This window comes from Magnolia sinica, chromosome 19, assembly GCF_029962835.1.
Source record: "Magnolia sinica isolate HGM2019 chromosome 19, MsV1, whole genome shotgun sequence".
Taxonomy (NCBI): Eukaryota; Viridiplantae; Streptophyta; class Magnoliopsida; order Magnoliales; family Magnoliaceae; genus Magnolia; species Magnolia sinica.
In genome coordinates this window covers 68,248,410-68,260,153 of record NC_080591.1, presented here as the reverse complement: position 1 = coordinate 68,260,153, position 11,744 = coordinate 68,248,410, and the positions used below count along the sequence as shown (strand labels likewise).

Sequence of the window (11,744 nt, the reverse complement as noted above, 5' to 3'; positions counted from 1 at the left end):
GGAATTGACCATGAAATGCACGGAATTGACTGTAAAGTAAAGGGAATTGACTGTGAAATGAATTGAATTAACCGTGAAGTGAAAGGGAATCGCCGGAATTAACCGTGAAATGCATAGATTTGACCGTGAAATGAAGGGAATTAACTATGAAATGCACGGAATTGACCGTGAAGTGAAGGGAATTGACCGTGAAATGAATCGAATTGATCGTGAAGTGAAAGGAAATCGCCGGAATTGACCATGAAATGCATGAAATTGACTGTGAAATGAAGGAAATTAACTGTGAAATGAATTGAATTAACTGCGAAGTGAAGGAAATTGACTGTGAAATGAATTGAATTGACCGTGAAGTGAACGGGAATCACCGGAATTGACCGTGAAATACATGGAATTGACCATGAAATGAAGGGAATTGACCGTGAAGTGATTGAAATTGACCGCGAAGTTAATGAAATTCACCACGAACTGATTGAAATTGACCGCGAAGTGAATGAAATTGATCGCGAAGTGAATGAAATTGATTGAAATTGACCGCGAAGTGAATGAAATGGATTTTCGACCATCTACCTGATGGAATCTTGGAAAATAACCAGGTTGGTTGGCTAAAGTAGCTTCTCCTACCCCAAAATCATATATGGTATGTCAAGTAACTAATTTTGGTTTAAAAGTTGTTAAATGAAAAAATAAATGAATAAAGAAATAAATAAATGGATTTTCGACCATCTACCTGATGGAATCTTGGAAAATAACCAGATTGGTTGGCTAAAGTAGCTTCTCCTACCCCAAAATCATATATGGTATATCAAGTAACTAATTTTGGTTTAGAAGATAATCTTGTTAAATGAATAAAGAAATAAATGAAAAAAAAAAAAGAGAAAAAAAATTATATGCTTATATACACATATTTATATAAATACGTATTAGAGAAAAATGTAGGTAGAATAAAGTTCTCCATGTTATAAATATACAAGAAAAAAAAAAAAAAAAAAGTGCACAGCCAATAGTGCGGTGGCAATTCGTACACTTTTTCAAAGGCTACGGTTATGCTACGGTTATAATCCGTAGCTATAAGGAACCCTAACTTTCAGAAATCACAATTCTGAAAAAGCAGGGGCATTTTTGACATGTGAAAAAGTTGTCCGTACATTTTTTAAAATTATTATTATTATTATTATATAAATTAGCTTGTTAGTACACAACCATGTGAGTACACACGCTCCATGTTAGCCACCCCCACTAGGGATCGATACCAAAGTGTTGAACCGAGGTATCTTCACTCAGTCTGCCAGTTGAGCTATTCTTGGGGGCTAAAAATAAGTGGGCTTAAAATGGTTGGTGGGCCATAAATGGGCTGTACAGTAGGAAATTTCTCTATTTCGGTGCAGTTTCCACACGTGCGGGCGAGAGTTCCAGAAATGTCAGTGCATGTAAAAGCAACTCCTGAGTGCTATCTTTGGGCGAAGTTTCCTTCGTAGTAATAGGATTGCCCTTGAAGGGCATTGTTGTGGGAAGTGGATTGGGGGCGCAGATTGGATACTGACAAGGTCAGTAGCCAAATCCCTACTGAAGTGACGTCACCAAGCTCTGTGGACCCATCATGATGCACGTGTTGTATCCATACCGTTCAACCATTTGTTGAGATCTTTTATGGCATTACAAAGAGAATGAGATAGATCTAAATTTCAAGTGGACCCACTACAGAAAACCGTGGGAGCAGTCACACCCACCGTTGAATCATTTATAGGGCCCGCCGTGATGTATTTTTGAGATCCGACCTATTCATAAGTTAACACAGAGATAGACGAAGTGAAAATAAAAATATCAGCTTGATCGGAAACTATTGTGGTCCCTAAGAAGTTTTAAACGGTGGATGTCACTATCCCCACTATTTTCTATGGTGGGGTCCTCTTAAACTTTAGATCTATCTCATTCTCTCTGTAATGCTATAAAACGATCTCTACAAATGGTTGGACGGTATGGATACAACACATGCATCATGGTGGGTCCACAGAGCTTGGTGACGTCACTTTAGTAGCGATTTGGCTATTGACCTTGTCATTATCCAATCCGCGCTCGTGGATTGGCTGGTGTACTACACACTAGCGATCTGGCTAGTGTGGGTACGTGTTGTGCAAAGATGAGCGCAGACTCTACTCGAGCTCTGAGTTGGAGGATAAGTTCAAAGGATATCAAAGTTACATGGCCCTCAAAATAATGTATTTTTTATATTCACACCCTTCATTCATTTAGCCAAATCATTTTAAGTCATAAGCCCAAAAATAAGTCATAGAAAAATCTCAAGTGGATCACACCACAAATAAAATATTATCATTGTTAAAATATTTTCTAAGCCCATCGTGACATTTATTTTCCATCCAATCTATTCATGAGGTCACACATATTTGGATCGGCCCACCATAATATTTATTTTCCTTCCATGATGTCACACGGACTTAGATGAAGAGTAAAAACAAATATAATATTGATCCAAAACTTATTTGGCCCAGACTTAGATGAAGAGTAAAAACAAATATAATATTGATCCAAAACTTATGTGACCCCAAAATGGTTCCAATGGTAGATGTTCAATCTCCCATTGTTTTTTCATGTAGTCCACTTGATCTTTAGATTTGTCTTATTTTATGGCTCAAGTCTTACGACGAGCTCGGTAAATGGATGGACAGTTTAGATATAACACATACCTCATGATGAAACTCATAGAACTTGGTGACGTTAACACACCGGCCAGGTTGGTGGTGTGTGGGATCTCCAACATAAACAGATGGACGATCACCCAATCTGGCGTATTCATACATCATATGCATACATTTTTTTATTTTTTATTTTTTTACATTCAATGCTTTGTACTATTTTTATTACAATGTTTATGATCCAGGTTATTTCACTAAGCCTGACCAGCTTACATTTTTATTGATTAAAAAATTATACAGATGAGCCGTTAGCAGATAATGTGGTGCAGGAACCGGAAATGGTTATTGAACCTGAACATGACCCATGTGAAATGTGTCCACACTTGTTTGAAGATGAATTAACAGCATTAGACCATTCCTAAATATCTGATTTATTTGTTAGGATAATTTAATTAGTGTAAAAACCTATATTGGTATTGATTATGTGATTTTAAGTAATTATTTAGATTTATTTGATTGAGACATTGTGAGCCTGGAATAAATATATTTATATTAATATGTTATAACAAATAAATGATGTTTGAGATTTATGTTATTTGAATAGTCGTGAAGATTTATATATGCATGGTTGATTGGTGCTAAGTGTTATGTATGCATGATTAGAATTCGACGAACTTGGGATAAACACATAAGATTTTCTCTCTAATGCTTTCTTTAAACTCTCCAAACCCTCTATTCCCTGTAGTGTGTCCCTCCTGAGTTTTGCATTGAAATGGTTCTTGTATGTATCGGGAATTGAACACAAGATAATGCATACCCACTACATCGTCTCTACCCATTCAACTAACAAACTATTATATACCACATTTAAAAAGTTAAAATGTGTATATATGAAGCATCATATGGCGCCAACTTACACATCAAATAACTCCTTTCACAATGCCTTCTCCAGTACTCTTCTTTCGATGTTTCTCAAAAACTTCATCTCTCCACGAGTATTTAAATGAATGTGTCAAACGTTTGCATTTAATTATAATTTGAACCACTCATCAGAAGGCACCAAACATAAAGGAAAAAGATCATGTCCACTTGTGGTGTAAGCAACATAAGTACATTTCATGTGACAAATGGCCATGTCTTTTCCACCCATCCATCTTATTCTAAATGAACGTGTTAAACATTTGCATTTAATTATAATTTGAACCACTGAACATAAGGCACCAAACATAAAGGAAAAAGATCATGTCCACTTGTGGTGTAAGCAACATAAGTACATTTCTTGTGACAAATGGTCATGTCTTTTCCACCCATCCATCTATCCTAATTAGCACACAACTCAATATTGCCAAAATCATTATTGTATCACAAATCATAGTAGGGTTGAATCTTGTCACAAGGAAAATTGTATTGTAAATTGTAAGTTTTTTTTAAAAATGATTTTCTAAAAAATTGAAAATATATAAATATAAATAAATAAGATTTCTTTTTTCTAAAACTCATCAATCATCCATTTGCCATCAATATGCACTAACTAATACCATATCTTGATAATGTTAAATGATTGTTATCTTTAATTATTATTATTATTATTATTATTATTATTATTATTATTATTTGTCACTCCTCGAAATTCGATGCCTGACTTGGCCAGAGCTGACTCCGAATCCCATGTAGTGAATAATTTTTTTTTTTTTAAACATTCTCAATCACAAATCTAATAAAAACTACATTACAATAAATCAAATATTCTTCAAATACAATGTTTGGACTTATTTTTAATTTTTTCACTATACATTTTTTTCTAACACAAATTAAAAAAAAATTGTTACGACCAGACGGACGATTAGATCATCGCTTTGCTTCGCCCCTGACTAATCTCCTAATATTGAAACACTATTAATGTGGGGGTGAGCATAACAGCTCATGAGATTGTATCCAACCCAAATATAAAATTTTTATAACTATATAAATTGTACAAATAATGAAAATTCTTTGTTTAAAATTTAAAACATTAATTAAAGTACTGAATCTTAAAAGATGTGTAACGCCCTGGATTTTTGCCAGCTGGGAATTGGATGTTCTCGGGCAGTACCTTTGATTTATCGACTTGAGTGCATGTCTGTGTGTATATTTACCCATATTTGGGACTAAAAGAATTGACCTTGTATCCACAAAAACTGCCCAGCTAAGTGAAATTTGAGAATTTTAAATAATATGGACAATAAGGTTCAATTGCACCGAGCAAACTAGGGCACCATTGCTCAGTTGCACTAAGTGAGTAACCGAGCAAATTTGGACAGCAGGGTTCGGTTGCACCGAGAAACTCTGTTAATCAATATTCTGCACGTTCGAATTTTGACAGTTTCAGTGCATTGACTTCAAAAATTCATATCTATTTTTCTACAATTCCGATTAAGGTGATTCAAAACCCAGATTGAAGCTTAATGAGTCTAGTTTCATGAAAAAAAAAAATCTAAAGGAGGCTAATTTTAAGACTTTGTGGAAACTGTACCAAAATCATTAGTTTCAGGCAGCTGATACTCTTAGAATTTTTAGAATTTTTTTTTTATAACTCAAAATGAACGAATTTTGGTAGAGATAAATTAAACTTGATGATGAACTAATTAAAAATAATAATTTTATAATTAAAAGTACTAAAATTATTATATGAAATAGACCTATTGAAACTAAAAATTTCTGCAACTACACGTTGTCGATGAACCGTGCGTATCTTTTTCATCTTAGAATTTTTATATTCAATGTCTTCTTAGGAATTGCTTCTAATAATACTAGGAATCAACTTATTTAATTAAATTAATATTTTCTATTTTTAATATATTTTACTAATTCGGATAACTTCGAATATAATTGAATTTTTATCCTGGATTAGGGTGATTAAAACTGAGTTACCATTTTCATTTATTGTAAGTAGACCATACCATGAATTTAGCTAATCCAAACCTCAATCATCATGATAAATCTCGCTGCCAAATTCATCCTGAAAATGCCCAGATTCAAAGATTAGATAGGGATCGCATGTTAGTGCCCTCTAGACTCGAAACTACAAAATAACGATCGTCTTACCGTGCTTGACGTCCATCGCGGATGTTGATCCGGGATAGTGTCTAGAATCGCTTGACTTGGGCCGAAGGCCGGATGTATGGGATATGCAAATACCCTAGGCAGAAACCTAAAATTTAAGTGAATTGGGCTCTCTGCTCTTTTGCAAAGTTGTGACTTTCTGATCATTAGGTTTCAACCAAACTTGATATGTAATTTAATGATATTTCCTCACACATATTCGTATAGCCGTGGCCCCGATTGATCGTCGATGACCGTCCATCACAATGGGGTCCCCATAGCTAATTAGATCGTCCGATTGCGACCCGGTTGTGTCCAAACATATATCCTATAGTGGGGCACATTTCCCCTGATACAAATGAGTCAATGGGCCCCCGAAAGGACCTTATAAATCGAAAACAACCTCCCCCACAACAAGTTTATTGGAAACATATTCACCGGGGCTATTTGTGCACATTCTGGCACTATAAATAACACCCCATTTTCACCCTCTCACTTCCATACGAATTTTTATTGTAAGAAAGGAGAGGAAGAGGAAGAGAGGAAGAGAGAGGAGGAAATGGTGGAGCCTGGTTCTAGATCTCGTCGTCCAATCACTGTACACGCTGGATATTATAAGATCTCTCATTTGCGCTCGGTTTTATACTTTTCACAGTTAAAATCAGATGAGTTTGGGATAAATTCTTCATCCCTTTCTAAGTTAAATGTTTCTTAGTTGTCTTTACCTCTCTTCCTTTAATTTTCTAATCTTTTTAGAAATTAGGATTGGAAACTCTCTTTCATTTATGTCATTTCTCGAAAATCCTAACACTGGGGTTTGATAATGCTAGGACCTAGGGTCTTGGAAATTGATTCAAAGTGACTCATGCTATTGTGAGAGCCACATTTGGGCATGGCCCCATGTGGATGCCGTAGTTCGCCAATCCCGGGCCCTGACTCGTCGAACTGAGTTGGGATTTGCTTGAACTAAGTTAGGTAAACCCCTTAACCTTTAATTAAAACCCAATTATATTAAAATTCACATTACTAATGATGGAATTATCGATGAATTAGGGTTTGGAGTGTTTTCCCCAAATTCTCGACGCTAGGGCTACATTCGGTCTAGGATTTCGACTCTAAGGTGAAGATCTACCCTCAAGCTTCTATTTGAAATTTTAGAATAATTTAAAAAATTTTGATGTTGAATGCTTAAAAATGATAATATGATTGAATTTTGTTATTGCGGTGGATCGAGCTTCAAAAATCATCTAAATATGAGGATAACCCACTTTAGGGAGACTATCCCAGGCTTATAAGACCTACCGAAGTTGAACACAGATGATCGATAGTAGTTGGAGCTACACGTGATGCTTTGCACCCAATGTCGGTTTGCTCAGGATCCTCCGTAGTCGATCGCATCAGTCTAATGCAAACTTGATCATTTTTGTGTTTGGTGATTGTATAACATTCAATAGAATCTTGGATACTGACATTATCATTGATTTAGTCTACTCATAAACATTAGTGCATTATGATCCCCAAAGACTCATGAGCCAAGCATGGTGGTATGAGACACTATGTTCGAGTTCTCGGCATACGCTGGGCATGACGAGCCTCCCCATAATGACCATTGAGCACTATAGAGGTGATAGTATATTGTTCAAATGACCCCCATCAAATTACCCGGTCGATGATTATGTGCCAGAGTACTGTTCGAACGACCAGGCGTGAATGAAATTGGGTGACGAACCCTTTCCTTTGTATTGATTTAGTTTTAAATGACAAGCCTGCACCTCTAAATTGATGGTTCATACTCGATATTGGGTGATGATCTGTACCTTATTGATGCCTTAATTTGGATCAAGGAACAATGATGAGGAGCCACCACATGCCGCAATGAACAAGATGATCCGAATAATGACTCGTGATATAATGACGGTATTCTATCTTCACCAAACTGCTATATGAACTAGAACTAAGTATCAATTGGCTAATCATGCATATCTTAGGATAATGTTGAAGGTCAAATATTGCATATTAGACCCAAGTTATTATACAAGACAATGGACCTTTACCGGGGGCCAGAACCGCCAGAAAAGCCCCCAAAAAGGTTGGTATAGACATTTAGCAGCGCTACACAAGTGCCGGTAGAAGAAACATTTTGCCGGCGCTTGTCCGAGCGCCGGTAACTGTGTAGTCTTTGTTGGTGTTTTCTAGTTTCACCGGCACTTTTGCTGGACGCTGGTATTTCTGACAGAAGCGCCGGTAAAAGGAAGGTTGGGACACTTTTAAGCACGGAAAAGCGCCGATAAAGGTCTATACAAGCGCCGCTAAAAGTCTTTGTACATATTTGAGAGGCCCCAGCGCAGGCCATTAATTTTTTTTATTATATATAATTCAATTGAAACTTGTATTTTTTTAATATTTGAAACATAAAAAATGTTGCAATACAATTTAAACTAAACATTAAACAAAATCTATATTACTTCACAATATGTATATATATAATATTTATTACAATAAATTGAAAATGGTCTTAAATAATTAAAAAAAAGAAAAAAATCCTTTATATGGTACTCCCAGCATGAGTGGCGTCAAAAGGCTGAAGTGCTAGTTTGTAGGCCTAAATTTAGGCACAATTGATTAAAATTCTGCACACAAGGAAAAAAAAAATAATCAAAAAGTAGCATTCAACAAGTCCAAAACATGGCTGTCATCACCCATGTTTTGAAGTTCATTATTATCTTTTTCTCGATCAAGGGAAAAGACTTCTAAAACATTTTTCTCTGATCAAGAGCCATAATTTACATAATTCATTATGCATAAAGATATAACAGCATATGATTTCCCAATAAAAGCATAGAAATCCCCAATAAAAATATATGAGTACGTATATAATAATAGTGGGACAGTTCACTTGATCATACCAATTGGAGCAACTATCGGTGCAAAAATCACGCCTGATTGGATGATCTTAACCATCCGATCAATTTTATTTCTTTATATCTTTTGCAGATTTTTTTCAATTGAGGACTACTTCCTCATTATGAAGAGTAAGGCATTGCACAGGTGCCATGAAATGAGCACCAAAAGGACCTCCACTGCAACGTGAAGCCTGTTCATGGTGATTAGGAATAATGTTGATTTTCCGACTTAGTCGCTATCTTTTTCTAGTTCAATCAACAAAATCCTTACATGATTCCAGCTATTTCCAAAGAACTCATTCACTGCAATCGCATTCTGCGCATACATCAGGGGCGAGGCCCAGTATCCCCATTTCCACCATTTGTTCACATCAACTGCAGCCAAAACATAAGGTTTGGTTAGTCAATAAACCCCTCTGAACTCTTAATCCGAAAATGAAAGCTTGGCATTCAATTGCAATTAACAGTGATCAAGTACACCATACTTCATGCTAGAATGAATCCTCCAAGCAACATGATTACGAGTTGCGCCAAGGCCCCGAACGTATTGGCAATGATCATGTCCCGAGCCAATGAAGCAATCAACTGGAACAATGTAGATGCCATCTGGCTAATCAACACGAGTAGCAGATATTGTTTAAACATCCTACAACACAAACAGAAAATGATTTTACAGTTATTTTCAGGTGCAAATGAAAGACAGCCAATTGAACATGGCCTTGGAATACGTTGTTACATTATCTCAACGTCTCACCTTCCAACATTCGGATCGAAGCCAATGACGTAATAAGTCAAGGCAATCCATACAGCAACTTCTGCAAACGTTATCGGAATCTTGAGAATCCACGATGGCAGAGCGTATGCCCATGGAGGATAGAAGAGGAGGTCTCTTTGCTTGCAGAAAACGGGAAGCTTAGCGATGGTCATTGAAAGTTCCGCTAACCCATTAAACATGAGAGTGACTAGTGCAAAAAATAGAGCACTCATGAAAATGTTTCCATCGGGAAGATCGTTGTGGGACATCTTAGTAAGAAGGAAGACGGTCATTGCGATCAATGCAACAACGATCAACTGCAATCAGATGGAAAATAGAGGATATAGTATGTAAGTCGGGTGTTCAAGAGGTCCATTATGGTGAAGCCTTCGTCGATGTGGCATCATGGCAAGGTGTGCAAGATCTAGGCCATTTGTTTGCTGGTCCAGATCTTCAACATGAATGATGACCATTTCTCATTTTTTCAGTCATCCATTTTTCATACACAAGTGACCACCTGACCACCAGACTGGCCTGATTTTTTGGGTCATGACATATCCACAGGGTCCCATGACCTGGGACATGTGCCATATTGGAATGATTGAGCAGATATCATATTTCTAATTGGGGTGTGCTTAGTTACTCACTTGGACCATTTTGAAGATGTAAACAAAGGAGTTTCTCTTCATAAGCAGCCATTCCCTGCCAATATTAGCTCTTTGGGACCTAGAATGATTCCAATTAGTAACTATCGCTATCTGAGATCCCAAAAATGCATATCCTCAGGCCACTAATATTCCTCATAATAAATGTGGTAATGACATGGAACATAGGGATAAGATCCAATCATCCATCAGGCTGGTACGACCTTCTACATGTTTTCCCAAAAATCAATCTGGAGAAAGGAATGCTTTTTCTTAAATCAAGAAGTCATCTTGTTCTTTTCAGTTCAGGCGTGTAATATTGAAATATTGCATACAGAGATAAAAGTCTTCAGTGGCAAGACATAAATCAAGCTACAAGAATAATCACAATTTGCTACTTCAAATAACAGAATCGAAAATGAATGTAGTCTGATTTTTTAATATATAAATGAGACGCATTATTTCATAGATATGAAGAGGGACAGCCACTTACATTGGGTGTTTTTCCTGTAAAATCCCAATATACATGCCAAAGAAAAGCAGGGAGTCAGATTTTATCTAACTAGCATGCAGTAACTGTACAGAAACACATGCAGGGATGTGTGTGATGAAAGGACAAGATTTTGAGTGACAGAGAAATCAACGTAAGATCACAATATTGATGTTCACATCTTACCTCCTTTTGTTCTACGAAATCCTGGAACTGGTGGTGCCATATGAGCCAAGTTTGTCAAAACGTCATCAAATGCCTCTTGGGTCTTGCTCCCCAGTCAAATCCACTCTCACCTGATAATCGAGCACGCTGTGAGATCACACTAGATGAGAGAGGAAAACTGGGCTGCGCTGCATATTTGACAATATCATGATTCCACCAGAAAATTTCATTTTACAGATCTATGGGTGCACGATTCCTGTATGCACCAGAAATAAACACACACACACACAAAAAGATAGAAATACAAGATCATCATTGTCTACTTCTTCTTAGCCTTAACCCAGTTAATTGGGGTTGGCTACATGAATATTGTTCTAACATTCCACTCTATCAACACCGATAATTTCAGTTGGACCATAAGTCATCAAGTCCAATTTTTTTTAAAGAAATTAACTGAAATAGCATCTCATGTGGCTGAATGAGTGTTACGCTTTCTTTTTGCCAGTGTTGTATTTCAGCAGCATGTAGTGTTTCAATGACGTGTTATGTAAGATCCAAAAAATTAGAAAAGAAAATAACTGAAATAGCATATCATGTGGCCTGCTGAACGAGTGCTATGCTTTCTTTTTGCAGGTGTTGCATTTCTTCACCAGCAGGTCGTTTTTCAATGAAATATTATATGTCCAGGCAGAATGTTTGTACAGTACGGTTTCAGTTTCAGTTTGTACAAGTAAAGCCCTTGGTTAAGTGACCAGAACATGAGAAGGAAGAGAAATTTTAATATTGTTGTTCATTCTTCGTTAATTTTAACAGAAATTAAACAATTCCTTTTCATATATAAGTGTTAATTCCATAAAAAAAAGTGTTTTCGATTTGTAATGGGTAAACTGCTAAGCTACTTTAGAATCTTAGTTTATTTGGGATCCTTGAACTGATTGGAATTTACCAAGATGTCAGAACTGGTACTACAAAATTTGTTTCCCATCTTTCAAAAGCTACTATAAATAAGATTGTCATGAGCATAAATCCAGAACTCACTAAGTCGACTCAGTTGAA

At 36.3% G+C, this 11,744-nt stretch overlaps 1 protein-coding gene across 1 annotated transcript; it reads right to left on the bottom strand.

Annotated features, from left to right (window-relative positions):
* Positions 1-9,055: 9,055 nt before the first annotated feature.
* LOC131234900 (pleiotropic drug resistance protein TUR2-like) lies at positions 9,056-10,100 on the bottom strand. Its single transcript, XM_058231890.1, has 3 exons — positions 10,037-10,100; positions 9,390-9,706; positions 9,056-9,281 (listed from the first exon to the last, which is right to left on the bottom strand). The coding sequence occupies exons 1-3, from the start codon at positions 10,076-10,078 to the stop codon at positions 9,122-9,124; spliced, it is 519 nt and encodes a 172-aa protein (XP_058087873.1). The 5' UTR covers positions 10,079-10,100; the 3' UTR covers positions 9,056-9,121.
* Positions 10,101-11,744: the final 1,644 nt, after the last annotated feature.

Coding starts and splice junctions, on each gene's coding strand:
- LOC131234900 (XM_058231890.1), bottom strand. CDS start 10,078: ATGAAGAGAAACTCCTTTGTTTACATCTTCAAAATGGTCCAA. Junction 9,707..10,036: donor ACATCTTCAAAATGGTCCAA/GTGAGTAACTAA, acceptor ATCTGATTGCAG/TTGATCGTTGTTGCATTGAT. Junction 9,282..9,389: donor TTCGATCCGAATGTTGGAAG/GTGAGACGTTGA, acceptor TTTGTGTTGTAG/GATGTTTAAACAATATCTGC.